The sequence below is a fragment of the Sciurus vulgaris genome (genome assembly GCF_902686455.1).
Source record: "Sciurus vulgaris genome assembly, chromosome: 19".
Classification (NCBI taxonomy): Eukaryota; Metazoa; Chordata; class Mammalia; order Rodentia; family Sciuridae; genus Sciurus; species Sciurus vulgaris.
In genome coordinates, this window is record NC_136480.1 from 5882134 (window position 1) to 5905955 (window position 23822).

The 23822-nt window shown below is 59.5% G+C and overlaps 1 protein-coding gene across 1 annotated transcript in view; it reads left to right on the forward strand.

Annotated features, from left to right (window-relative positions):
* Positions 1–23822, forward strand: part of FGD5 (FYVE, RhoGEF and PH domain containing 5) — a gene marked incomplete at its 5' end in the record, with an annotated part of 149024 nt that overhangs the window by 119553 nt on the left and 5649 nt on the right. The window contains 13 exon segments of the mRNA XM_079122498.1: positions 509–669; positions 1128–1284; positions 1746–1833; positions 4141–4191; positions 4897–4955; positions 9130–9201; positions 10122–10190; positions 15711–15794; positions 17373–17452; positions 19594–19693; positions 20008–20145; positions 21570–21699; positions 22139–22260. Coding sequence (XP_078978624.1) covers positions 509–669; positions 1128–1284; positions 1746–1833; positions 4141–4191; positions 4897–4955; positions 9130–9201; positions 10122–10190; positions 15711–15794; positions 17373–17452; positions 19594–19693; positions 20008–20145; positions 21570–21699; positions 22139–22260 — 1311 coding nt within the window.

Genomic DNA, 23822 nt, shown 5'->3' on the forward strand with positions numbered 1-23822 from the left:
CTGCGTCCCTTCTTGCTTTACTGACACGATCACATGGGTATCTCTCCATAGCCACTGGTTATTATTATTTTTTTTTTCCAGTTTTGGTGAGTTCATAATTCACCGCCGGGCGTGAGTCTGGGGTCTCCTTAAACTTTTTTATTTTGAAACAGCGGTGGCACATGAACCTCCTCTAAGCTGGGTGGTCAGAAAGCAAGAGCTTAATATTGTTTCGAGACAGGATCACCCAGGCTCACCCACCTCAGAGCCTCCCCAGGGGCCGCAGGGAAGGAGGGAGCAGGCATTAAGCCCTGCGCCGGCCGGGAATCCAGGGGGCGCTCTGTGGGCTTCAGTTAAGGCAGCCCAGGATCGCCAGGTGTGTGCTGGCCATCCTGCTGCGCAGGTAAGAACCTGGGCCCAGCAAAGGCGGTCCGTCCATGATCGTCTCTGCGTAGCCAGCTCTCCAAGGCCGTGACGGGGACCTGCCAGTCCTGTGGACCTGTGGGTAACGGGCCCTCTGGGGTTTCAGGATTTCCACGGAGCTGTCATGAGGGCCTTGGATGACCTGGACCAAGGGGGCAGAGACACGCTGGCCAGGGAGGAGCTGAGGCAGGGTCTGAGTGAGCTCCCAGCCATTCATGATCTCCACCAAGGCATCCTGGAAGAGCTGGAGGACAGGCTGTCCAACTGGTAAGCAGACCAGGGGGCTCCTGCACCCCACCTCATTGTAGAGGTGGGGTGGAGATGAAGAAGGTCTCTGTGGCGCTGGGCGTGGCGGCACACGCCCGTCATCCCAGCAGCTCAGGAGGCTGAGGCGGGAGGATTGTGAGTTGGAGGCCAGCCTCAGCAACTTAGTGAAGTTCTAAGCAATTTAGCGAGACCCTGACTCTAAATAGAACATAAAAAGGGCTGGGATGTGGCTCAGTGGTAGAGCCCCCCCATTCAATCCCTAGTACAAAAGAAAGAATGAACACCACCATGGGAAAGTGTCTCCCCTTGATGGACGGGGAACAGAGGTGTTCAGTCATTTGTCCAAAGTAAAACACCTGCGCAAGGATCAAGCAAGGGATGGGACCTAACATCCCCTCCTGACACCCTGCTGCTCACAGGCTGAGTTCTCACTGTCCTGTCCCCCTCCCCGGCTGCAGGGAAGGCCAGCAGAAGGTGGCCGATGTCTTCCTGGCCCGGGAGCAGGAGTTTGATCACCACGCTGCACACATCCTGCAGTTCGACAGGTACCTGGGTCTGCTGGCTGAGAACTGCCTCCTCTCTCCCCGGCTGGCTGCCGCCGTTCGTGAATTCGAGGTGGGTCCCTTGGTCCTTGGAGACCCTGCTGTAAAGATGCAGGGCTGGCGGTGGGCAGGGAAGGGCTTAATGGAAATTAATGGGATAATTGGGAGGCCGGGGCAGGAGGATTGCAAGGTCGAGGCCAGCCTCAGCAATTTAGCAAGGCCCCACTGTGGTGTCCAAGGACGTTAGCAGCAGTGGCCGGGAACTGGGGTTCACGTGGGGTATCCAGTTCCTAGGTAGGAAACGGGCAGCCTGTCTCTATTACTGAGGTGAGGAGCAGAGCCCAGTGGTACTGACTGTGGCCTGGAGGAGCAGGCAGTGACAACGGGGTGGGGCTCACCCAGGAGGGCTTCCTGGAGGAGGACAGCTGGTTCCGAGGCGGGGAAGCACCTCAGCTGGGCCCTGGAGAGGCGGAAGGGGCGGCTGCGGGATGCCCGGGCAGGGGTTCCTCACCCACTCTCCTTTCTCGAGAGCAGCAGAGCCGGCAAGGAGGCGGGCAGAGCGTGAAGCATCGGCTGCTGCGGGTGGTCCAGCGGCTCTTCCAGTACCAAGTGCTGCTCACAGGTGGGCCCCAGCAGCTCGGGTGGGCCGAGCAGCTGCAGGGTTGGCCAGGACTGGGTCTCAGGCGCGTGGCCGGCTTTCCTCCCAGGCGAGCCGCAGGGGGATGGAGCGGCCAGCAGGCTGACAGCAGGCTCCTGCCCAGCAGGCCTGAGCCACTGGGAAAATAAAGGTCGAAAAGACTCAGAGAGGAAGCCAGACCCGAAAGAAGGGTAGACGTAAAAGGCCGAGCGTGGATGGAAAGGCCTCGTCCTTCCTTGAAGGTCACAGGCAGGATGAGGCTTCAGCGGGTGCTGGTTCCTAGGGTGGGGTGGGGGGCAGGCTACAGCCAACAGGTTGATTGGCGTGTGGCAGGCTCCACCCAGGTCCGGGATGCGGTGCTTAAGTTTGAGTGGCAGGCCAGGGTGCCAGCTGGAAGCTGGGGGACACACCCCGGGATTTCCGCCTGGGGCTCCCAAGACCATGGCCTCCCTGCCTGGGGCTCCAGCGTGGCTCAGTGCACACACCTGGCTCATGGGTGGCGCCCAGCCGTAGATTCTCCTGCCACCTTGCAAACCTCACCGCCCGGGGACACCTCCCTCCCCTCCCAAGAGACCCCAGGTCACCTGCTTCCCCTCCCCAGAGACCCCAGGTCACCTCCCTCCCCTCCCCAAAGACCCCAGGTCACCTGCTTCCCCTCCCCAGAGACCCCAGGTCACCTCCCTCCCCTCCCCAAAGACCCCAGGTCACCTCCCTCCCCTCCCAAGAGACCCCAGGTCACCTGCTTCCCCTCCCCAAAGACCCCAGGTCACCTCCCTCCCCTCCTCAGAGACCCCAGGTCACCTGCTTCCCCTCCCCAAAGACCCCAGGTCACCTCCCTCCCCTCCCCAGAGACCCCAGGTCACCTGCTTCCCTCCCCAGAGACCCCAGGTCACCTGCTTCCCTCCCCAGAGACCCCAGGTCACCTCCCTCCCCTCCCCAGAGACCCCAGGTCACCTCCCTCCCCTCCCCAGAGACCCCAGGTCACCTCCTTCCCCTCCCCAGAGACCCCAGGTCACCTTCTTCCCCTCCCCAGAGACCCCAGGTCACCTCCCTCCCCAGAGACCCCAGGTCACCTCCCTCCCCTCCCCAGAGACCCCAGGTCACCTCCTTCCCCTCCCCAGAGACCCCAGGTCACCTCCCTCCCCTCCCCAGAGACCCCAGGTTACTTCCCTCCCCAGAGACCCCAGGTCACCTGCGTCCCCTCGCCAAAGACCCCAGGACACTCCTCCCCAGGGGCAGGTCAGTGGGCTTGACCACTGACCGCCTCCCGCTTCCCAGAGTCCTTCTTCCCCGGGTGACCCGCTCTCCCACTTCCCTCCCACCCGTGTGTCCTCTGCCATCCCCTGACAGCCGCTGTCCCTACCAAGCCGTGAACGCCCACTGGGGGTCGAGTCCAGGCCCCGCCCCCTTTCCCACCAGCTCTCCCAGGAGGGGCCGCTTTCTCCTCTCCGCCTGCGGGGAGCCCGCACCTCTGTCCTGGGCCCCGCGCCTTCACACCACCGCCTCCCACGTGGACAAAGACCCCCGCCCTGGTGGGGGAGAAGCAGACCCCCCAGGTCTATAAGAGAAACACAGGAGGAGCAGGGCGCAAAGACTCCGTTCAGCTAACTCGACGCGTGTTCCTCAGCTCCTGCTGTGCTGGGCCGCAGCTGGGTGCTTTAGGCGGACCCTGCCAGCCGCAGACTCACACTGAGCAAGTGCTGCGTGCTGTCATGGCTAGGCACCCCGGAGGAAGCAGGTTAAGGGGCAGAGGGAACCGGGCTGCTGGGTCAGACACGGTGGTCAGAGAAGGTGACGTTGTACAGGGATTTCAGCAAAGTGAGGACAACCATATTATGAAGATCTGGAGGAAACGGTCATTAGCTACAGGGAGTGGCCAGTGCAAAGGCCCTGGGGCTGGATCAAACCTGGGGCGTTCAGGAAATAGCAAGAAGGCCACGGTGGCCAGAATGGAACCAGCGAGGCCGAAGGGGCCAAGGAGGGGCCATGGCACAGAGAGCCTTGCAGTATAAACTAAAGGGCCTGCTGTGTCCCATGTCACTTCTGTCTGGGGCTTGAAGGCAGGGTTTCACCTTGGGGTGTCCCTACCCCGGGGTGTGGTGCAGGCCAGGCAGCAGGCTCTCTGTGGATGTTGAGTGAGCGGGGAGGGACGAGCCGCTGGCAGCGATGCTGAGGGCTGACGGGATGAAGGCTGGGCCCCCCATTCTTCTTGAGCTCTTTTCCTGCCTCTGGGATGGAGGGGCGGTCCCCCCGCCAGGCCTGGCTGACTCCTGGCTCTGCTTCTGCCACCAGACTACTTAAACAACCTCTGCCCCGACTCGGCCGAATACGATGACACACAGGGTAAGTCCCAGCCACCTGCATGCTTGCCCCCACCCATGGGCCCCACCCCTTCCTCAGCCAGGGGGACTCCTGAGGGTGGCCCGATGTCCAGTCAGAGGAAGAGGAAGGAGCAACCAGAACTCAGTGACAGGAAGGCTGGTGCCAGCTCTAAAAGACTCACCCAACCTGCGTGGTGACTAACGCCTGAAATCCCAGCAACTCAAGAGGCTGAGGCAGGAGGATTGCAAGTTGGAGGCCAGCCTCAGCAACTTAGCAAGGCCCTAAGCAGCTTGGCGAGACCCTGTCTCTAAATCAAATAGAAAAAGGACTAGGGATGTGGCTCAGGAGTTAAGCGCCCCTGGGATCAATCCCAGGTACCAAAAAAAAAAAAAAAAAAAAAAAGCTCACCCTAGTCCCTGGTCTCCCCATTTCCTTCCAATTCTAGGCAGTGACCCCTGCATGTGACCTGCCTGGGCGGTCCCCACTGTAACATCCCCGTTTGCATCTCGGGAAACTGAGGCCCAGCATGGTCAGGTCACCGTCAAGGCGACCACAGGCAATAGAGGCAGAGCTGGGTTGGTGCCACCCTGCCTGCTGAGGACAAGTAGGCATCAGGAGCCAGTAGGGAAGGGGCAGAGAAGGCCAGGGGACAGGAAGAGCAAGGACAGTGACAGCTGGGCTAGCCCTCCCCCAACGGCCGGCTGCCGACTCTGCTTTCCTCCCCAGGAGCGCTGACCCTCATCTCCAAAGTCACAGACCAAGCCAATGACAGCATGGAGCAGGGGGTGAGTCCTGAAACCCTCCGGGGACACGTCCCCGGCCCCTCCACCCGCCCCGTCTGACTGGCGAGACCCCTTGTCGATCTCGTGGAACCCTGCAGGGGGGCCGTGTGACCTCGTGAGACTCAAAATAAAATCTTGGACGGGCTGGGGGTGTGGCTTGGGGGTTCAGGCATCCCTGGGACCAAAACCAGAACCAAACAGAACACAAGAAGGCAGCATTCGTAGCCGAGCCCCGTCGTGACGGTCTCTCAGACGCTCCCCGTCTGCGGTGACCTCGAGTGTCTTGAGGAAGCCTGCCCAGAGTATTGTAGGGTGCCCTCTGTTGGCATCTGCCTGGGGTTTTCTCAGGGACTGGGTTTGTGGTTATAAGGGGAGGTGGTCACAGGGATAGGGTCCCAGTCGCAGCAGCTGAGGGATACGTTCCAGGAACGTGATTTATGACCGTGACTGACCACATGGGTTGCCTGGCCCTGGGTGATGTGTGTCAGGTTCCTCCACCGGAGTCACCCCCCACCACAGCTCTGACTGCGTGTCCCACCCTCTTTGGGAGAAGGTCGCCAGGCCCAGCTCAAACTTGATTCCTGGAGGGTTTTGCTCCGTCTCGGTAATTTGGAATTCTGTGCGGGGATAGGTGTCTCTTCTCCCTGGTTGACTGTGTGTCCCCTCCTTCATAAGTCAGTTCCTATTTTTTTTTTTTCTTTTTAATGTGGTGCTGGGGATTGAACCGGGGCCTGGTACTGCAAAGCAAGCACTCTACCAACTGAGCCACGTCCCCAGCCCATACGTTTCCCCATTATGTGAATCATTATAAAATCAAATTATCACTCACACAAAGTCCGTTGTAGACACATCACTTGCATTGGTACGAACTCCTGGATAGTCATTTTGTATTTTAGATAATAATCTCATCTGCTTGCCTTTATTTCTATAATTGTTCCAACTGTGACTGTCCGGAGCTCCTTCAGTTGGTTTCTGTGCCCCTTTCAACTGTTCCCATTGATAAGGGTTTGGGTGTTTTTGTTGTTTGCTTGTTTATTTTGAGCACTAGTTTCTGGCACTAGAAGATCTTCCAGACTGGTTCATCCCATACATTTCCTGCCCCAGGCTTAGAATCAGCCATTTCTCCAAGAATCCCCACCCCCCGTTCCTCTCATTGGATTATGGTGTTAAAAACCAAGATTCGGTCACTAGGTACACTCATTGCTCATGGGGGTCTTAACTTCTTTCAGGCCCTCTTGGCTGACAGAACAAAGAAGAATATGTGTATGTACTTACCCATGAATATGCAGGCAAACATCTCTAACTATTTCCACACATAACCAATTTTATCTATATTAAATCAAATACAAGTTCTTTTTTTGGAGGGTGGGTACCAGGGATTGAACTCACAGGCACTGGGCCACTGAGCCACAGCCCCAGCCCCATTTTATATTTTATTTAGAGAAGGGTCTCACTGAGTTGCTCAGGGCCTCACTAAGTTGCTGAGGCTGGCCTTGAACTGGAGATCCTCCCGCCTTAGCCTCCCGAGCTGTTGGGATGACAGGTGTGCGCCACCACGCCGGGCTAAACACAAGTTCTTAACCTTTGTTTCCAACGCCAATCATCACCACGTGGATCATTCTGGGCTTCTCCCCTTGCTTCTCAGGAATCCCCACTCCGACAGTGAGGAGTCTGGCTCCACTGTCCAGCTCCCAGTATACCTTCATTTTTGAAAGATATTTTTTGTGGGTATAAAAATCTGGGTTGACCCGTTTTTCCTTCTTGGTGCTTTAAAAATGCCTCTCCACTGTCTCCCGGCTTCCATAGTCTCAGACGAGAAGTCTGTTGTGATGCTTGTATTTGTCCTTCAAATTATTTCTGGGTGCCTTTAAGATCTTCTCTTTGTATTTTGATTTTTAGAAGTTGGACTCCGATGAGTCTTGAGGGGCTCGAGGTGGTATTGGACCTCTTGTGATTCTCAGGCTTCCTGGTGGGATCTGTACTTCATTGGTCATTTGTTAATTTTGGGGAAAAAAAAATCTCTTGGATACTCTGTTCTGTATTCTTGTTCTCTCTCTCTCTCTGTTCTGTATTCTTGTTCTCTCTCTCTCTCTCTCTCTCTCTCTGTTTCAGTTTGGATAATCTCTACTGATCCATCTTCTTGTTGATTCTTTCCTTGGCCACAGTTCAGTTTGCTACTGAGCCTGTCTCAGGAAGTCTTTGTTGTTGATATTGTGGGGTTTTTTCTAAACATTTCCCTTTGACTCTTTTGTATAGTTTCCATCTCTGCTGAAATTCTCCATCTGTTCATGCACCTTACCTGCCTTTTGCACTAGATGCTTTCTAACGTGTTAATCAGGGTTACTATAAAGTCCCTGTGTGATGGTGCCAACGCCTGTCACCTCCTGTTCTGGTTGTGTTGAGTGCTTTATCTCTTGGCAAGTAGTTGGGTCGTTTCTGTTTTTGCTCTTTCCTTGCTTGCTTTCCTCCTCCTCCCCTCCTCCTCCTTTTCCTTCTTCTCCTCCCCCTCCTCCCCCTCCCCCTCCCCCTCCCCTTCCCCCCTTCTCTCTCCCTTCCTTCCCTGTGGTCTTTGGATGACAGGCATCATGTAAAGGAGCTCTGCAGAGACTGAGGTTGGTAGCATCCACCTTCTTTAGGTCACGCTGTCTGTCTCCTGGGGTGGTGGGGGGGACAGGGCCCACCGTGTCCATCCAGTCTGTCTTCGCACTGGGTCTGGGACTCACGGGACCATCCTCACCTTCAAGGTCCCCGGCCTTCGGCCTTCACATTCCTGCGGCTGTCACCTCTGGTACCCCCAGTGCCGCAGAGTCCCCTCCTCCTCCTGCCCCGTCCTCCGTTTTCAGCAGTGCCCGCGCCACATGGAGGACTCTGTCCTGGCCCTGGCCACTCCTCAGAGAGAGACTTCCAGTCGCTGCCCAGCGGGTGGAGCTGGACTCTGCCTGGAACAAGCGACCAGCCCTGGACAGGTCCCTGCCCGCCTCCAGCCGCAGCTGTCTGGGCCCCGGGGTCTCCTCAGAGCCGACAGCTCTCGTTTCTGCAGAGTCGGCCGAGTCTGGCCTGGGCCCTGGGCTAGAGGGTTTCCCGGCCTCCGCGGCGGCCAGAGCCTTAAACACGCAGTCAAGGCGTCCGGGGAGCGGGCGGGGTTCTGGGCAGCCCGCACCCCCTCACCACCTAAGGGTGCCCTTCGCGGCTCTCTCCGGCCCCGTCTTCCCCGCGAGCAGCGGCGGAAGCTCCTGGAGAGAATAGCCAGCCAGCGCGGTGCCCGTGAGTCCGCGTCTCTGCCGGTCTCAGTGGCCCAGGAGCCCCGCGTGGCCTCCGTGGATGCACCGCCGCCTTCGCTGTGCTCCTCCTTCCGCTCCGTCGTGCCCGCCCGCTTTTTGTCAGGCGTGGGGCCCGAGGCGTGGCAGTTCCCACAGCGGAGCCCACCAGTCTTTAGGGCTCAGTTCCGGTGGTCTGGCGACCTCCCCCTCTGAGGGTGGAGGCAGCACCCTCCCACGGCCTCCGCGCCTCACAAGTGAGGCTGGAATGACCCTTGGGATTTTTTTTCCCTGCATGGGGCTTCGTGCCCGAGACCTTGGAGACAGTAAAGGTGACTTCTCAGCAGGGTTTTCCCTCCTCAGGCATCTTTAGAACTTGCCTTTGCATAAGGTCCAAGGTGCATCTGCCCACGGGGCAGGTGCCTGTCATTTCTGGGACCGTGGGGTGCTGTGCAGAGTAGGTGGTATGTCGCTTGGCGTAGTTGGATGACCCAGTGAGGGACCAGCAAGATTGTTTATTTTTCCAACCACGAGGTGTCAAGGAGCTTGGACCCGATTTCCTTGCCAGATGTTACAGACGTTTTCTTGGTGACTGTCCCTCAAGGCCCCACCCTGGGCCACCAGCCAGCAGACACGGTGCCCAGCCTCGGGAGAACAGGAGCTGTGGGGACAGCACAGGGACGGTCCCCATGGCATACAGCAGGAGGGGAGCATGGGGCCCAGAGCCCAGAGGGACTCGCCTGCCTGGGGCAGCCCACAGCCGTGGCGTCCCGCAGACCCCGGCTCTGTCACGGTCCTGCTGCCGTGTCCAGAGGCTGGATCGCGGCCTCCTGGGGCTGCATTGCACTGGAACGGAAGCAGGGGAGATAAGACGCCTCCAAGGGCCCGACCATCTCCCCATCGCCCGCTCCCGCCCACAGGAAAACCTGCAGAAGCTGGTCCACATCGACCACAGCGTCCGGGGCCAAGGAGACCTCCTCCAGCCAGGAAGGGTGAGTGCCCGGCAGGGGCGGGCGGGCCCTAAGTCCCATTGTTGAGCAGGGTGGCCCCAGACGGGCCTGGCTGCAGGTGCTGTTTACTGCGGAGGGTGGGGCGGGCTCGCTTGTCCACCCTGTCTGCTGTCAGGGCACTTAAAGAAACAGCGCTGGTTGGTTCAGAGGGCCCTGTGGTTCTCTTCACCTCCAAGAAGAGGCACCAAGGATTTTCAGTCTGCAGTTGCAGGAGAAGCAGAAAAACCATCTCTCGAGAGCAAACGTTAAGAGAGCATCTCAAAAAGAGCGTGCTTGCTGGGCACGGTGGTGCACGCCTGTCATCCCCGTGGCTCGGGAGGCTGAGGCAGGAGACTCACGTGTTCCAAGCCAGCCTCCGCAACTGAGGGAGACCCTCAGCAACTCAAGGAGACCATGCCTCTGAATAAGATATAAAAAGGGCTGGGGAATGTGGCTCAGGGGTTAAGCACCCCAGGTTCAATCCTCAGTACCCAGAGAGAGGTGCAAGGAGGAGGAATTGACTTACTTGTAAACTTCCAACTGGGAAATAAAAACATGTAACCTCAAAAATTCAAAAACAGTTAAGAGACGTGGTCATTAGGCATTGGAAGGAAAGACGGGACTCAGCAGATTTTAACTTCCAGTCAGCAGGGCTCTCCCAGAGCTGAGCTGCTGAACATCCCCTCCTGGCGGCAAACGGTTCCATCACCGGAAGGGTGTCAGGGCTTGGGACAATGACGCGGGTGCTCCCGAGAGGCCCCGGTGCCGCTCTGGCGTAGCAGGAGCATCTTGCGTGGGCTGGGGATCCTCCGCGTGGGGCTGCTTTGCGGCGCTCCGCGGGCCTTCACTCAGTCCTCGCCTGCCCCTTGTCTGGGACAGCAGTGGCTCCAGCCAGTGACCGAGCTCTGCCTCCCTCCCCACAGGAGTTTCTGAAGGAGGGAACACTGGTGAAAATCAGAGGGAAGAACAGACACTCCCGACACCTGTTCCTGGTAAGTACCCAGCCCTCCCCCAGCACCCAGCCCGGGACCCTCAAGTCCCGTGAGATCGTCCAGCATCCATATTCCAGTGGAAAGGATCAAGGCGGAATAGAGCCGAGCAGGATCTTCAGGCTGGACAGAATCTGTAGAGCTGAGTGTTCTAGAAAACAGAGATCTTCACGGTGGACTTAATTATTATTCAAGTGGTTTTGAATGGAACATGGCTAAAGTTTAATGGCCCACGTCCGCACCTCAGACGTCGTCAGCCAGGGCCTTCTTCAGCCGGGAATAACTGCCTGCCACCTTTCATTACGCATGAGCAGACCAAGGCCCAGGTGGGACAGCCGCCTTCACCAGGGCTCCCAGCAGGTCCCTCCCAGAGGGAATCGGTGCTTGTGACCATACCTGCACTTTTCTCTGCCCTGCTGGAGTCTGAGTGTAATAGAGCGTTTGGGGTGATGTAGGATGACAGTCTTGACCATCAGGGGATGTCCAGGCCTGTGGAGTAGGTACATCGTCAACCTTGGTGGCGATAGAGGGACAGGCAGCTCTCTGCCCCGGCCCTCGGACCCCCAAGAAACCATACTTCCTCTGTTAGACAGCTTTCCATCACTGTAACAAATATCTGCGATAACCAACTTGAAAAGAAGAAAGGTTTCTTTTGGCTTGGTTCTGGGAACCCCACTCCATAGCCCAGTGGCCCTGTGGCTTAGGGCCTGTGACGAGGCAGCAGGTCACAGCAGAGCAACGCCACTCATTGCTCAGCCAGGCAACCGAAGGGTTCCCTCAAGAACACTCCCCACCCCAAGGACCTAAAGGCCTCCCACTAAGCCCCGCCTCTTAAAGCACCATAACCCCCAATAGCACCATGCTGGGAACCAATCCTTCCCCACAGGAGCCTTCAGGGCATGTTTAAGACCCAAACTGTAACACCTTCTGTCTGCTGGGTGTCTTTTTTCTCTCTGCTCCTGAACTTCTCTCTGCCTTCCCCATTCCTGTCCATCACAGCTGCCCCCAATAGCCTCCAGCACTGGGCTAGGGTGGCGTAGAGCGGTGAGCTCTAAGGAAATGGCCCCAAGCCTGCTTCCAACATGTGCCGAGTGCCTCCTCTGTGCTGGGTTCTAGAAACAGAGATGCGTCACCCGGGCCCTGCCCTTGGCCCTCGGCCCTCGGCCCTCGACCCTCGACCCTCGACCCTCGGGGGCTCAGGGGAAGTTGCACAGGCGGATGTGGCAGATGTAGAGTTAGGAGAATGATTTGGGGGGAATCCCAGGGAAGCAAAGAAGAGGGCTGAGGGGTTGGCCGATAAAGGACCAGCAGCCCCTGCGTAAATGCTGGGCTGTGCGCTGTGCTTGGTGTCCGGTGGGTTTCCAGAGTCGGGAAGGACGGGAATCTGTCAGGGAGAAGGGGACAGCCCGTGCAGAGCACAGGGGCGGGAGAGCCAGGGATGCTCAGAGGCCTTGGGAAGTCGGTGGTGTGGACAGGCCCTGCTGCTCGTGAGTCAGGTCTCTGCCACGCCCCACAGGGTCCCTGCCCGCCAAGAGGCCCCTGAATTCCAGGGACAGCCGATGCACTCATAGAGAAACCCTGAGCCCAGCCAGAGAGCATGGCGTCTGTATCCCGTCTACAAGGTGCACAGGCCGACTCAAGTCCAGAGGCCCCTCTCCGGCTCCTTCCTCCTACAGCCGCCTCTCACCTCCCATTACCCCCCCCCCCCCACCCCGCTCTGGCTGGTTGGTGCTGCCACCGTGGAGGCAGGGATATGGCTACAGGCGAATAAGAAGAGATTAAATTTCCAAGGGTTCGGCCTGGGTCTGTTTTCCATTGCTGTGACAAAATGCCTGAAGCTAGGCGATTCAGAAAGAACAGAGGTTCACTGGGCTCACCGTTCTAGAGGTTGAAAGTCCCAAGATTGGGGTCCCATTGATTCGACCTCTGGGGAGGGCCCCCTTGGCTGGGTTACCATATGGCGAGCACCATGGCAGAGGATTGTTAGGGACCAGGCTCCGTCTTTTAGAGCAATCTTGTGGGAACTAATTGGATCCCAAGAGAACAGCATCAGTTCCTTCTGGGGGCAGGCCCTGCCTCACACCACGACCTAGCCACCTTCTATAAGTCCCTACCTCTTATTTTTTTCCCTAGTAGTAGAGATGGAACCCAGGGAATGCTCTACCACTGAGCCTCGACCGCAGGCCTTTTAATTTTTTAATTTTAAGACAGGGTTTTCCTAAGTGGCAGAGGCTTACCTCAAACATGCAATCCTCCTTCCTCAGCCTCCTACGTTGCTGGGATTACAGGCATGCGCACGGTGCCCAGCTAGGCTCCACCTCTGAAAGGTCCCACCACCACCCAACATTGCCACATGGAAGACCAAGCCTCCACCGCATGAACCCGTCAGGGACAAACTACAGTAGGGGTTTTGAAAAGGATCTGAGGGTCAAGCAGCGCTCTGTTCAGATTTGGGTTCTGGAAGCCGCATGGAAACTCGAGTCCCTTTCTTTAGGTAGTTTTGGACCTTTGCCTCTGGTGACGGGGAGCTCACTGCCTGCGGTGACACCTGTTCATCCTGCAGCTCCTTGGTGCCCCCTGCAGGCCAGGGTCAGAGCTGCTGTGTGGACCCGGCTCTGCCCCGTGGGGGATCTTGCAATGCGTTGGGCGAAGCTGCCCCCACCCTGTTCCACACCAGACAAATCTAAAGGGTTAAAAACACTGTCCTTGTTGAGGAGTCCCTGTCCCTGGGTGTAGGGGCATCCACAGCGTCATGAGCCGGACTGAGCTGGAGAATTCCTGATCCCACCCTTACCGGACTCGGCGACCTCAGGCGTGTCACGGGCACACGTGAGCCTCAGGTGACCCGCCAGGAAAGTGGAATCCTAGTGAGAATTCAGCCAGGGGACTCTGGGCCTGGAACGGGGAAGCGGCTTACCTGGTCGCCGTTTGAACCGTCTCCCGCCGTCCCTGGGACTGGCCCTGGGACTCCTGCCTCTGCCTGGAGCTACGGAGCTCACCAGCTCCCTCTGCCCGCAGAGAGTCGGGGTCCACGGCTGGGTGCCCCCCAGCGCCCCTTCCCCAGCGCCGCACGGGGAAGTCCCAGAGGATGGTGCTGGGTACCCTGGGGCAGCCCAGCCACGCCTCTGAATCTTGGTGCCCCATCCATAAAATGGGGCTGAGTCTCCAGCCGGGCTAGAGCAGGGCGGTCACCCTGTGTCCCCCCGCTGTGGCCATGCCCCGCTGGCCTCTGTGCCTCTCACGGGGACCTGGAAGGCCAAGCACAGGTGAGGCATGGTGACCTGGCCAGCTCGGTCCTCTCCAGCCTCTGCCGGTCTCGGCGTAAGACCGTGCATGGAGCGGGTTGTAGTGACTCCTTCCGCCGGTGGCCCCTTGACCTGGGACCCTCCCCTGCCTGTTCCCGGAGGGTCCCTCGTCCTCCCTCCAAAACAGGGCAGTAAGACACAGGCTCAGAAGAGACCCGCAGGGCCATGGGCAGGTAGGAGCAGCCCCGTCCCCACTCAGAAGGCCTCGGGCGCGAAGGCAGTTGCCATGGCAGCAGAGGGACCATTGTCCCTGAGCAGCTGGGCCGCAGACGCCAGTCTCCCCGTGGATGGGTGGGAAGACTGGACCGGTAAGGGCCAGGGTGTGCTGTGTGTCTCCAGCTGGGGCCCAGGGCCACCGGGGGTCGGCTCCTGAGCAAACCGGACACACACACCTCCTGACCCACCCCGGCTCGGCCGCCTCCTAGCCTTGAGGCCTCGGGCGCGTTGTCTGTCCTCTCCGGGCCCTGGGCCCTCCCTCTGGGGAGTGGGGAGATGACCACAGTGCCCACCTGGGACCGAGGTGGGGCCCCTCGGGTCGTTGCCTGGCATGGTGGGCGCTCCCTGGCGATCAGAGGGAAGCGGGAGAGCTCAGATCCCAGGCCACAGCCCAGCAGCCCCAGGAGGAGAGTCCCCGGCACGCGGCCACACACATCCACCATGGTCATGTGCAGCTGCTGTCCACCAAAGCCACAGGCTGAAGCAGCCACACTGGACGGCAGAGATCCTGGGGCCTGCAAAGCCTGAAGCGTCCCCTCCCTGTCCCTTCACAGAGGGGCGTCACCCCGGGGCCACTCACCGCCGTCTAGAGACAGGGAGGCCCCGAGGAGGAGTGGCCCCGTGTCCACAGGTCAGTCCAGGTTGGTCTGCCGCCCCACGAGGGCTGGGCGCTGGTGGCCGAGAGAAGCCGGTGGGCAGGAGGGCCTGGCTCTGTTCCTCAGCAAGCACCGTCCCCCGGGGAGGGGCCGTGTGGCCCTCAGGTCCTGCTCGGTTCCAGAGGCACGCGCTGTGAGGTCAGCCTCAGGGCCCTGCGGTCACGCTGGCTCCGGGTGCCCGAGGCCGTCCCCTCGCCCGTGTGGGCCCCGGGAGCGTCCCCGTCCATACAAAGCTTTCCTCCTCTGCACATGAGGAGGCCAAGGCCCAGAGGTGACGAACGGGTGTGTCCGGTCACGCGGGGTCAGGGCCCACGGCCCCCCGTACCACCTGGAGTGTAGGGCCGCCCTTGCCAAGTTCAGCCCTTTCAGCCGGACTCGCCACGCTGCCCCGGAGGCGATGTGACTCTGCTGGTGCTCCTTTCTGTCCACCCTGCCTGCCAGGAGCACCGGGGTTGCTCATCAGCAAGCGTTCATTGGGCACCTATTGCATGCACTCGAGGCACAGCCCCAGGGCGCAGCCAGTGAGCAGGCCCCACCAGGGCCGACCCCCAGGGGCCTTCTCCTCCCCGAGGGTCACCTTGCATAAGGTTGAGCTCCATCTTCACAGGCAGCTCCCCCTACCCCAAGTGCCCCCACCCCCCAGGGAGCCAGGCAGCCACTGGCCGGATTCTGTCACCGAGCATTGCTTTTCCCTGTATGGGGCCTTCCTACAAAGGTGGCCAGGCGCCCTCTGGTGTCTGGCTGTCCTGACTCGGCATGATTGTGAGATTTGTCTGCGCATCTTGGTGGCCTGTTCCCTTCGATGGCTCTGCTGTGTCCGTAGCATGAACATACCACACCCTGTTGATAGGCACTGGGTGGTTGCCACCGTTTGACTGTTGAGATGAATAAAGCCACCGTGAACCTTGAAGAACGTGACATTTGGAGGACCTAGGCATTGAGGCCTCTTGAGCATCTTTTTTTTTAATGTGTCCTGGGGATTGAGCCCAGGGGTGCTTCACCACTGAGCCATGTCCCCAGCCCTTTTTTGTATTTTATTTAGAGACGGGGTCTCACTGACTTGCTGAGGCTGGCCTCCAACTCGCGATCCTCCTGCCTCAGCCTCCTCAAGCCACTGGGATCACAGGCCTGCGCCATTATGCCCGGTCCCTCTTGAGCATCTTAACGCAGAGTGGAACTGTGGGAAGGGGTGCACGCATCAGATCAGAATGGCCTTGCCACCTGCGGGGGTTCCTGGGGAGTGTCAAATGGCTCTGCACCCAGAACTCAGGGATCCTCCATGGATGGAAGCCCGGCATGGAGCCTTCCGGGACCGGGATGTGCCTGATGGGTTTCTCTCTCCCCAGATGAGCGACGTGCTTCTGTACACGTATCCCCAGAAGGACGGGAAGTACCGGCTGAAGAGTTCCTTGGCAGTGGCCAATATGAAGGTAGAGGCCTGCTGGGGTCAGGGTAGCGGGGCGGCCGAGGGGAGGAGGACAGAGCACCCCAACTCCTGGAGCGGGAGAGGGCGGCCACAGGATCAGGGTTAACTGTGGGCTGCGGCTTGTTCTGGGGAGAGGGACCCGAGGGAGGGTTCTAAGCACCCAGAGCACCTGATCTTTGGTCAGATGGGGCAGGGAGGGGGCGTCCCACAAGGAAGGACATGCGTCAGGAGACGCTGGGAGGGAGGGGAGAAGCGGGCGTTCGGTCATTTTTTAAAATTGTGGTAAAATACACGTAACTGACCACGTGACCGTCTCCCAGTGTGCGACTCAGTGGTGTTCATCGCAGTCACGCTGGTGGGCTGCTGTCTCCTCCAGAACCTTTTCATCTTCCCAAAGTCTGCCCCCATCAAACACCAGCTCCCTGGCCCCTTCCCCCAGCCCCGGGAACCTCCCTTATTTTTCCCTCCCTGCTCCCTTGCCCTCATTCCCCTCCGTCTAATCCAGTGAACTTCTATCCCCCCCTTATTGTGAGTCAGCATCTGCAGACCAGAGAGAACATTTGGCCTGCGGTTATTTGGAACTGGCTTATTTCACTTAGCATGATTTTCTCCGGCTCCATCCATTTAAAGGCAAAGGCCATCATTTCATTCTTCTTTAAGGCTGAGTAATATTCCATTGTATATATATACCACAGTTTCTTTATCCATTCATCTGTTGAAGGGCACCTAGGTTGGTTCCATAGCTTAGCTACTGTGAATCGAGCTACTGTAAACATGTGTCTGTGTCACTGTAGTGTGCTGATTTTAAGCCCTTTGGGTATAAATAGAGCAGGATGGCTGGGTCAGAGTGGATCCACTTTTCCTTTTGCGGCTGTGAACTTCCCGTGCTGGGGCCTCCTGCTGGGGGAACGCTGACCGCATTTGTCTCTACATTGGACTCTCCGCTGGGTGCATCATGCGTTGGCCTTCTTTGCGTGTGTAGTACGGCTTGGTCACTCACTCACCCCTCAAGGGACCCTTGGTTGTTTCCACGTGGTGGCCATTGTAATAAGGCTGCCACGAACGTGGGCACGCATGTGTGGCCTTGCCAGCGCAGCCTGGCCTGAGGACGGGGACACGTGGTAGCTTTGCGGGAGCTGGAGGTTCAGGGAACTCGATTCTGCCGCCCCCGGGGTTGGAGTCCGGGAATGCCTGCCAGGGACGGGTGGCTGCAGTTTCCAAGGACAGGTGGTGGGAGCGCTGTCTGCTCCCGCGTGGGGAGGGGGGCGCACTTCCGTGCTCAGCGGGAGGTTTGCTCCATTTTGAACCAAAGGCGTCCAGAGAGCCTGGTGCAGGAGGTGGGAGACCCCACCACCCAGCATGCTGGTCCCCAGGACGGTCCCCGGGTGAGGGTGGCGCTCCCAGCAGCCAGACACCTCCAACGGCCTCTGCCTCTGCACCAGCGCCTGGCCTCCGCAGAGGAGGCCCCCGAGCAGACAGCGCATCCGCGCAGCGCCGGCCCCTCGGTCCCGGCCCGTGGAAGCCGCGGGTGGGTTCCTGCCCCTCCCACCCCCGCCTGAAGGGGCTGCTGTCGGTTCCCCAGGTCAGCCGCCCGGTGATGGAGAAGGTGCCCTACGCCCTGAGGATCGAGACTCCCGACTGCTGCCTGATGCTGTCCGCCAGGTAGGGGCCCCAGGCAGACGTCCCCGGGGAGGGGCCTGGAGTCCGGGCGCAGAATGTGATGGTTTTTAGCCCGGCGTCCTTTTGCATCCGAGGACCTTTGGTCATCTCAGTGCCTTTGCCCATGCTGTGGTCACGGGCCCTGGAGGAAGCTCACGAAAAGAAAAAAAGATGCGGGCTTCAGTGCCCAGGAAATTGTGCGTAGTCGTGAGATACAGAACCTGGCAGGGAAAGGCCGCCTCTCATGCTTGCAAAACCCCCGGTGGATGGGTGGGTCCCCACCAAAGTCCAGGGGAGTCAGTGTGTCCCCGCTTGGCGCTGGAGGCCGGGGAGAGCGGAGAGCCGGGGTTCCTCCTGTCCCACCTGTGTCCGGGCCCCCCAGTCCTCAGGCTGCCTTAGCAAAACTACCATCCTCCTGTCGTCCTATGAACAGAAATCGGTTCCCCGGTCTAGAGGCGAGAGTGTCCAGGCGCTGGGCTTTGGGGTCCGGGGGGCCCCTTCCTCACTGCTTTTCACTAGAGTTTGATACAGGAAGCCAGGAAGGTCTGTCCGTCTGCGCTTTCTGCCAGGGAGCCCCGGTGGCCAGGGTTGGGCCATGGCCTTAATGAAAGGGCATCTGTGCCCAACTCTCCCCTTCTGGGACAAGGTGAGGAGCCAGGGGGGTGGCTCCTGGCTCCTGCTGGGAGCAGCCCCTCAGCCACTGATGCCCCTGGTGGGGACAGGACAGGCCCTGCAGCTGGGGCGCCTCCCCTCCTGCCAGCGTGTGGCCCAGGGTGGCAGCAGTGCAAATCTGGATGGGGTGGCAGAAGCCTCAGAGATTGAAAGGGGTGGCTGTCCCATCTGCGGAGGGAGGGAAAGGAGTGGGGGATGGGGATCCGTGGCCTCTGCTCCTGATCCAGTCAGGGCGTGAGGAGGTCCAGGGGGTGCTCTGTGTGCCCAGCCTCCACCGAGGGTGCTGACAGGTCATACTGGGGCCTTCCGGTGGGGATGCCCGTGCCCCCAGGGAGGGGCACTGCACCCCCTGCCAGCCCAGACTCTTCACACTAGAGCTGTGGGGGCGGAGGGGACCGTGTGTTTCCCCTTAGCGCCCTGGCAGCCTGCTGCCCGCCATGCCCATTCCAAGCACCCTGGCTCCTTCCCTTCTGCCGGCTGGGCTCCGGCTTTCTGGGCGGGCTGTGCGCTCCCGCGCAGGACGACTGCGCCACCTCGTGGGCACTGTGGGAATGCCACCCTGCTGCAGCTCGCGGGCACCATAGCCTAGGGGTGTCTGTGCCCGGCAGAGGGGGCGCATGCAAAGTCTGTCTGTCGAATGAGTGACGGTCCGGGAAGCCATGGAGTCAGGAGGAAGATGGAAACTGGGGTGTTCGCCATTGCCAGCTCCCGCCCACCCTCAGCCTTGCGCTCCCTCCTACGCCCTGAGACCCTCTGGGCTTTCCTGGGGCCCCTTGCGTTGGGGCGGTGTTTTGTCGTGGACAGAGGTTCCACACCCCACCTCTCCTTTCATCCTCCCAACAGCCCTGGGAGCTGGAGGGACACTGGAGTTGCAGAAGAAGAGCCAGAGGGCACCTAATGCGGCCATGGTCATCCTGCTGACAAGCAGGGAGCTGGGATTTACTTACTTATTTTATTCGTTCATTCATTCATACATACCAGGGCTTGAACTCCGGGTGCTTAACCACTGAGCCGCATCCCCAGCCCTTTTTATTTTTTGAGACAGGCTCTCGCTAAGTTGCTGAGGCTGGCCTGGAACTTGAGATCCTCCTGCCTCAGCCGCCCAAGCCGCTGAGATGACAGGCCCGGCAAGGAGCTGGGATTTAAACCTAGTCTGGGGAGGCTAAGGCCGGAGGATCCCAAGTTAGAGGCCAGCCTCAGCTATTGAGCGAGACCCTGTCTCAAAGTAAAAGCATAAAAAGGACGGAGGTTGTAGTTCGGTGGTAAAGAGCCCCTGGGTTCAGTCCCCTGTATCTAAATAAATAAATAAACGAATATCGACTGGCAGGCTGCAGCTGCTTTGGCTGTGGGGTGAGAGGTTCGGGTTCGGGGGCAGCGGCAGGGGCGATCAAGCGCGGATGGGTCCCCAGGGAGCGGGCCGGGAGGCGGAGTGGCTGCCGCGTGCCCCTGCTCACCCCCGCCGGTGCCCACAGCTCCTGCGCCGAGAGGGACGAGTGGTACAGCTGTCTGAGCAGAGCCCTCCCCGAGGACTACAAGGCGCAGGCGCTGGCCGCGTTCCACCACAGCGTGGAGGTGAGTGGGCCGCCAGCCTCCGAGTCTGGACTCCCCCGCAGGCCCCAGGGGGGCTTCTCACACCAGGGAGGCGCTCCCCGCGTCCTGGGGACACTGGCTCTCCATGCACCCCGCCATGCTCTGAGCACAGTCCCGCGCCACCGTGCGCCCCAGAGCCCGGCACCCCAACTTGCGCCTCAGGGTCCAGCCGTTCCAGCCCAGGCTGAGCCAATCAGGAGCGTGGATCAGAATCCCCCGCGCGCCCCGCACCCTGGGAGAGGACGGAAGGGGCCGGGCGCCTCCTGACCCCACTGCTGGCCCCTGTGTCGCTGCAGATTCGGGAGAGGCTGGGCGTCAGCCTGGGGGAGAGGCCCCCCACCCTGGTGCCGGTCACACACGTCATGATGTGCATGAACTGCGGCTGCGACTTCTCCCTCACCCTGAGGCGCCATCACTGCCACGCCTGCGGCAAGGTGAGTCGCCTGTCTGGGTGCGCCTAGGACAGGGTGGAGCAGGGCGCCTCCCTGCGCAGCTGCGCTTCAGGGACCCAGAGCAAGGCCCATACACCTGTCCCTGAAGGGGGTAGTATTTTTTTTAATGTTAGTTTTAGGTTTTGTTTTTTAAAGATGTACATGACAGCAGTGTGTATTCTGCACGTATTATGCGTACGTGGAGTGTGACTTATTCTAAGGAGGATCCCAGTCTTGTGGTTGTACGTCATATGGAGTTTCACTGGTCGTGTGTTCATATGTGAACGCAGGAGAGTGACGTCCCATTCACTTCGCTGACTTTCCTGTTCCCATCCCCCTCCCCCCTTCATTCCCCTTTGTCTAATCCAGTGAATTTCTACCCCTGCCCCCCCACTATCAGTCAGCATCCACATAGCAGAGAGAACATTCGTCCTTTGGTTTTTTGGAACTGGCTTATTTCACGTAGCATGATCTTCTCCAGTTCCATTCGTTTACCAGCAAATGCCATCATTCCATGCTTCTTTATGGCTGAGTAATATTCCATTGTGTATATATGCCGCATTTTCTCTACCCATTCATCTGTTGAAGGACCTCCAGGTTGGTTCCATAGTTTAACTATTGTGAATTGAGCTGCTGTAAACATTGATGTGACTGCATCACTGCAGTATGCTGATTTTAAGTCCTTTGGGTATAAACTGAGGAGTGGGAGAGCTGGGTCAAATGGTGGTTCCCTTCCAAGTTTTCTGAGGAATCTCCATCCTGCTCTCCAGAGTGGCTGCACCAACCTACAGTCCCAGCAATGTATGGTGTACCTTTAAAAAAAAAAAAAAATTAGTACCTTTATTCCATTTACTTTTATTTTTATGTGGTGCTGAGGCTCAAACCCAGTGCCTCACGTGTGCAAGAGGCAGGTGCCCCACCCCCAGTGTCCCTTTCTCCCCCATATCCTCGCCAGCACTGATGGTGACTTGCCAGGCATTCTTCATTCCCATTTTACTGATGTCCTCAAACTGTGGCTCCAGAGCCCAGGCTGGCTCCACTGCCCGGCCCGTTTTGATTTGGGGTGCCTTATAGTCATGCACGGTGGTGGGCCCAGCTGTCATGCATGGAACAGGGTGGGTCAGCGGCATCCTCAGCGCCCTGCCCTCCTGCCTCCTGGCCCTCACCTCTGCCGGCCTCCCTTTTGTTTCCACGAGACCCCACGCCACGATCTTAAAAGGAGACGGTGGCATGGCCCCTGGAGGAGGAAGGGTAGGTCATGGCTGGGGACACAGACTCCTCAGAAGCCCCGAGAGGCGCTTGCTCAGAAACAGCACAGCCGGGTCTGAGAAGCAGGGTCACCACACGGGGGACAGTCGGAATCCAGGGCCCCCGGAGGGCTGCGCTGCGCGGTCCTCACCGCCCCCTGTTCCCCGCGTGGCCTGCAGATCGTGTGCCGCAACTGCTCGCGGAACAAGTACCCGCTGAAGTACCTCAAGGACCGGATGGCCAAGGTCTGCGACGGCTGCTTCGGGGAGCTGAAGAAGAGGGGCGGGGCCGTCCCGGGCCCCTTGAGAGGTGGGTGGCCTGGGGGTCTCCGGGCCTCAGCTCAGGCCTGAGCCACTTTCGGGGATGGGAATGACGGAGTCCCTGGAGCGGGAGGCCCTCTTGGGGGTGTCCTCTCAGCCCGGGTTGTGGACTGGGGAAGGGCCAGGGCCCTGTGACAGTGGCCTCTGCGGAAGCCGAGCTGGCCGTGGAGAGGCTGGGGCGAAGGGCGGTCCGCCCCGGCAGCGCCAGGCAGGAAGGGGAGCGGGGTCTCCCGGGCCGCGCAGCTGGTCAGAGGGGGCAGCCCAGCCCCGCCTGGTGGGGCCTGGAGGACTGTCCAGGGGCCCAGGCTGCTCCCCAGCCCCAGCTGCTGGGTGGGAGGGACGGCGGCAGCCTCCCTGGTCCCATAGGCCCCGTAGTGAAGCCGGCTGGACCCTGGCGGCCCCTCACCCTCCCGCCCTTCTCTCCCCAGAGCGGCCGGTGAGCATGAGCTTCCCCCTGTCCTCCGCCCGCTTCTCCTCCGGCAGCGCCTTCTCCTCCGTCTTCCCCACCACCTTCAAGAGGCAGAGGAAAGTCCCCTCGGCCCTGACCGAGGTAAGGCAGGAGGGGCTGCCTGAGCAGCAGGGGGCCCCGAGCGGTAGCTCAGACCCAGTACCCACGGGGCTGCGGATAGAGCGCCGGGCCTCTTGGGTCTAAAGATTCCACGGCCTCAGGACGGTCCTCCTGCATCGGGACCCCTGAGCCGTGCTGTCCTCTCACCCCAGGGGGGTCCCATGGGGGCGCGGTGACCAGTCTCAGGGAAGCCACAGGACTCTTTGCAGGAAACCTCGGAATGGGTTAAATTCAAGACCTTCCTGCAAAGGGGACCAGATTCTCTGCGTGCATTCTAATCACAGCCACACGCCAGCGTGCCCGAAGCCGCAAGCCACACATCCCCCCAAGTGTCCTCAGTCAATTCCGAGTTTCTTCCTGAATAGTCAGCGTCACGTCACAGGGGCCATGGGCTTAAAAAGTGTTCAGAGAAGGACGCGGGCAAGGTTCTGTCCCTTCACACAGACATTTTGCAAATTCAAAACCTTGGAAAAGGGGCTGGGCGGGGAGCTCAGTGGTTAGAGCACTCGCCCACCATGCCCAGCCTCCTAAATCTGGGAACTAGCATACATGGTCCAAAGGAAAAAGGTGGAAAAGAGTCGATGACGAAAAGTGAGTTTCTCTCCCTCCCCAGCCTCCCTCAGTCCCCAGAGGTAACCACCAGCAAGTTTCTTAGGGATTCTTCCAGAACTATCTGCGCACATACATAATGCAGAGGTGCATGCAGGAGCCCCCCCCCCCCCAAGATAACGTGTTGCACTGAATTTTCGGTAGGTTTTTTCCCAGCTTAATGTGTCTTAGTGCTTACCACGTGAAGCCCGTGCTCTCTGCCTCCGTGGCTGTCCTGTCTTTCAGTTAATTAGTTCCTTTCATACTTCGAGAAGAGACCCCCCCACTTTCCCTTTGGCAGCGATCCGCCACAGTATTGCTACTGGGCCAGTGCAGAGTTGAGAGGCAGCGATAGAGAAGGGCTGCTCGCACCCCAAAGCCTTCTGGACCTGCCTCAGACAGCCCTGTCCATCATGGACTGCACTCAGTGGGGTCACCAAAGGCCCAGAGAAACGGGCCGCCACATCTCCCTCTGCCTCTCCCCATCTCCCCGAAGCTCCTCCTCCGGTGCGGTGGCCCACGCCTGTGATCCCAGCAGCTGCGGAGGCTGAGGCAGGATGATCGCGGGTTCAAAGCCAGCCTCAGCAACTTAGCGAGGCCCTGTCTCAAAATAAAAAATAAAAAGGCTGGGGATGTGGCTCAGTGGTTAAGTGCCCCAGGGTTCAATCCCAGTACCAAAAAAGCAATCCTGCGCCCGTAGCATCCGCCAGGCAGGGGTGGCAGTAGGGGCCTCCCCCCTGTGCCCAGCCCATTCCACCTTGCCCTCTCTGCAGGTGCTCTGGCGGGGCGGGTGGGGAGACAAAGTCCCCTCAGGTATTAAGGGTGTAGACGCTGCTGCAGGATTTGAAACCAGCGTTCCTTCTGGCATCGCTCAGGACAGCCCAAGCTGGGTGCAGGTTCCTGTCCCTAAACTGAAGTTCATTGAACCCCAGTTGAGTGTTTGCCAAGAGAGCTGA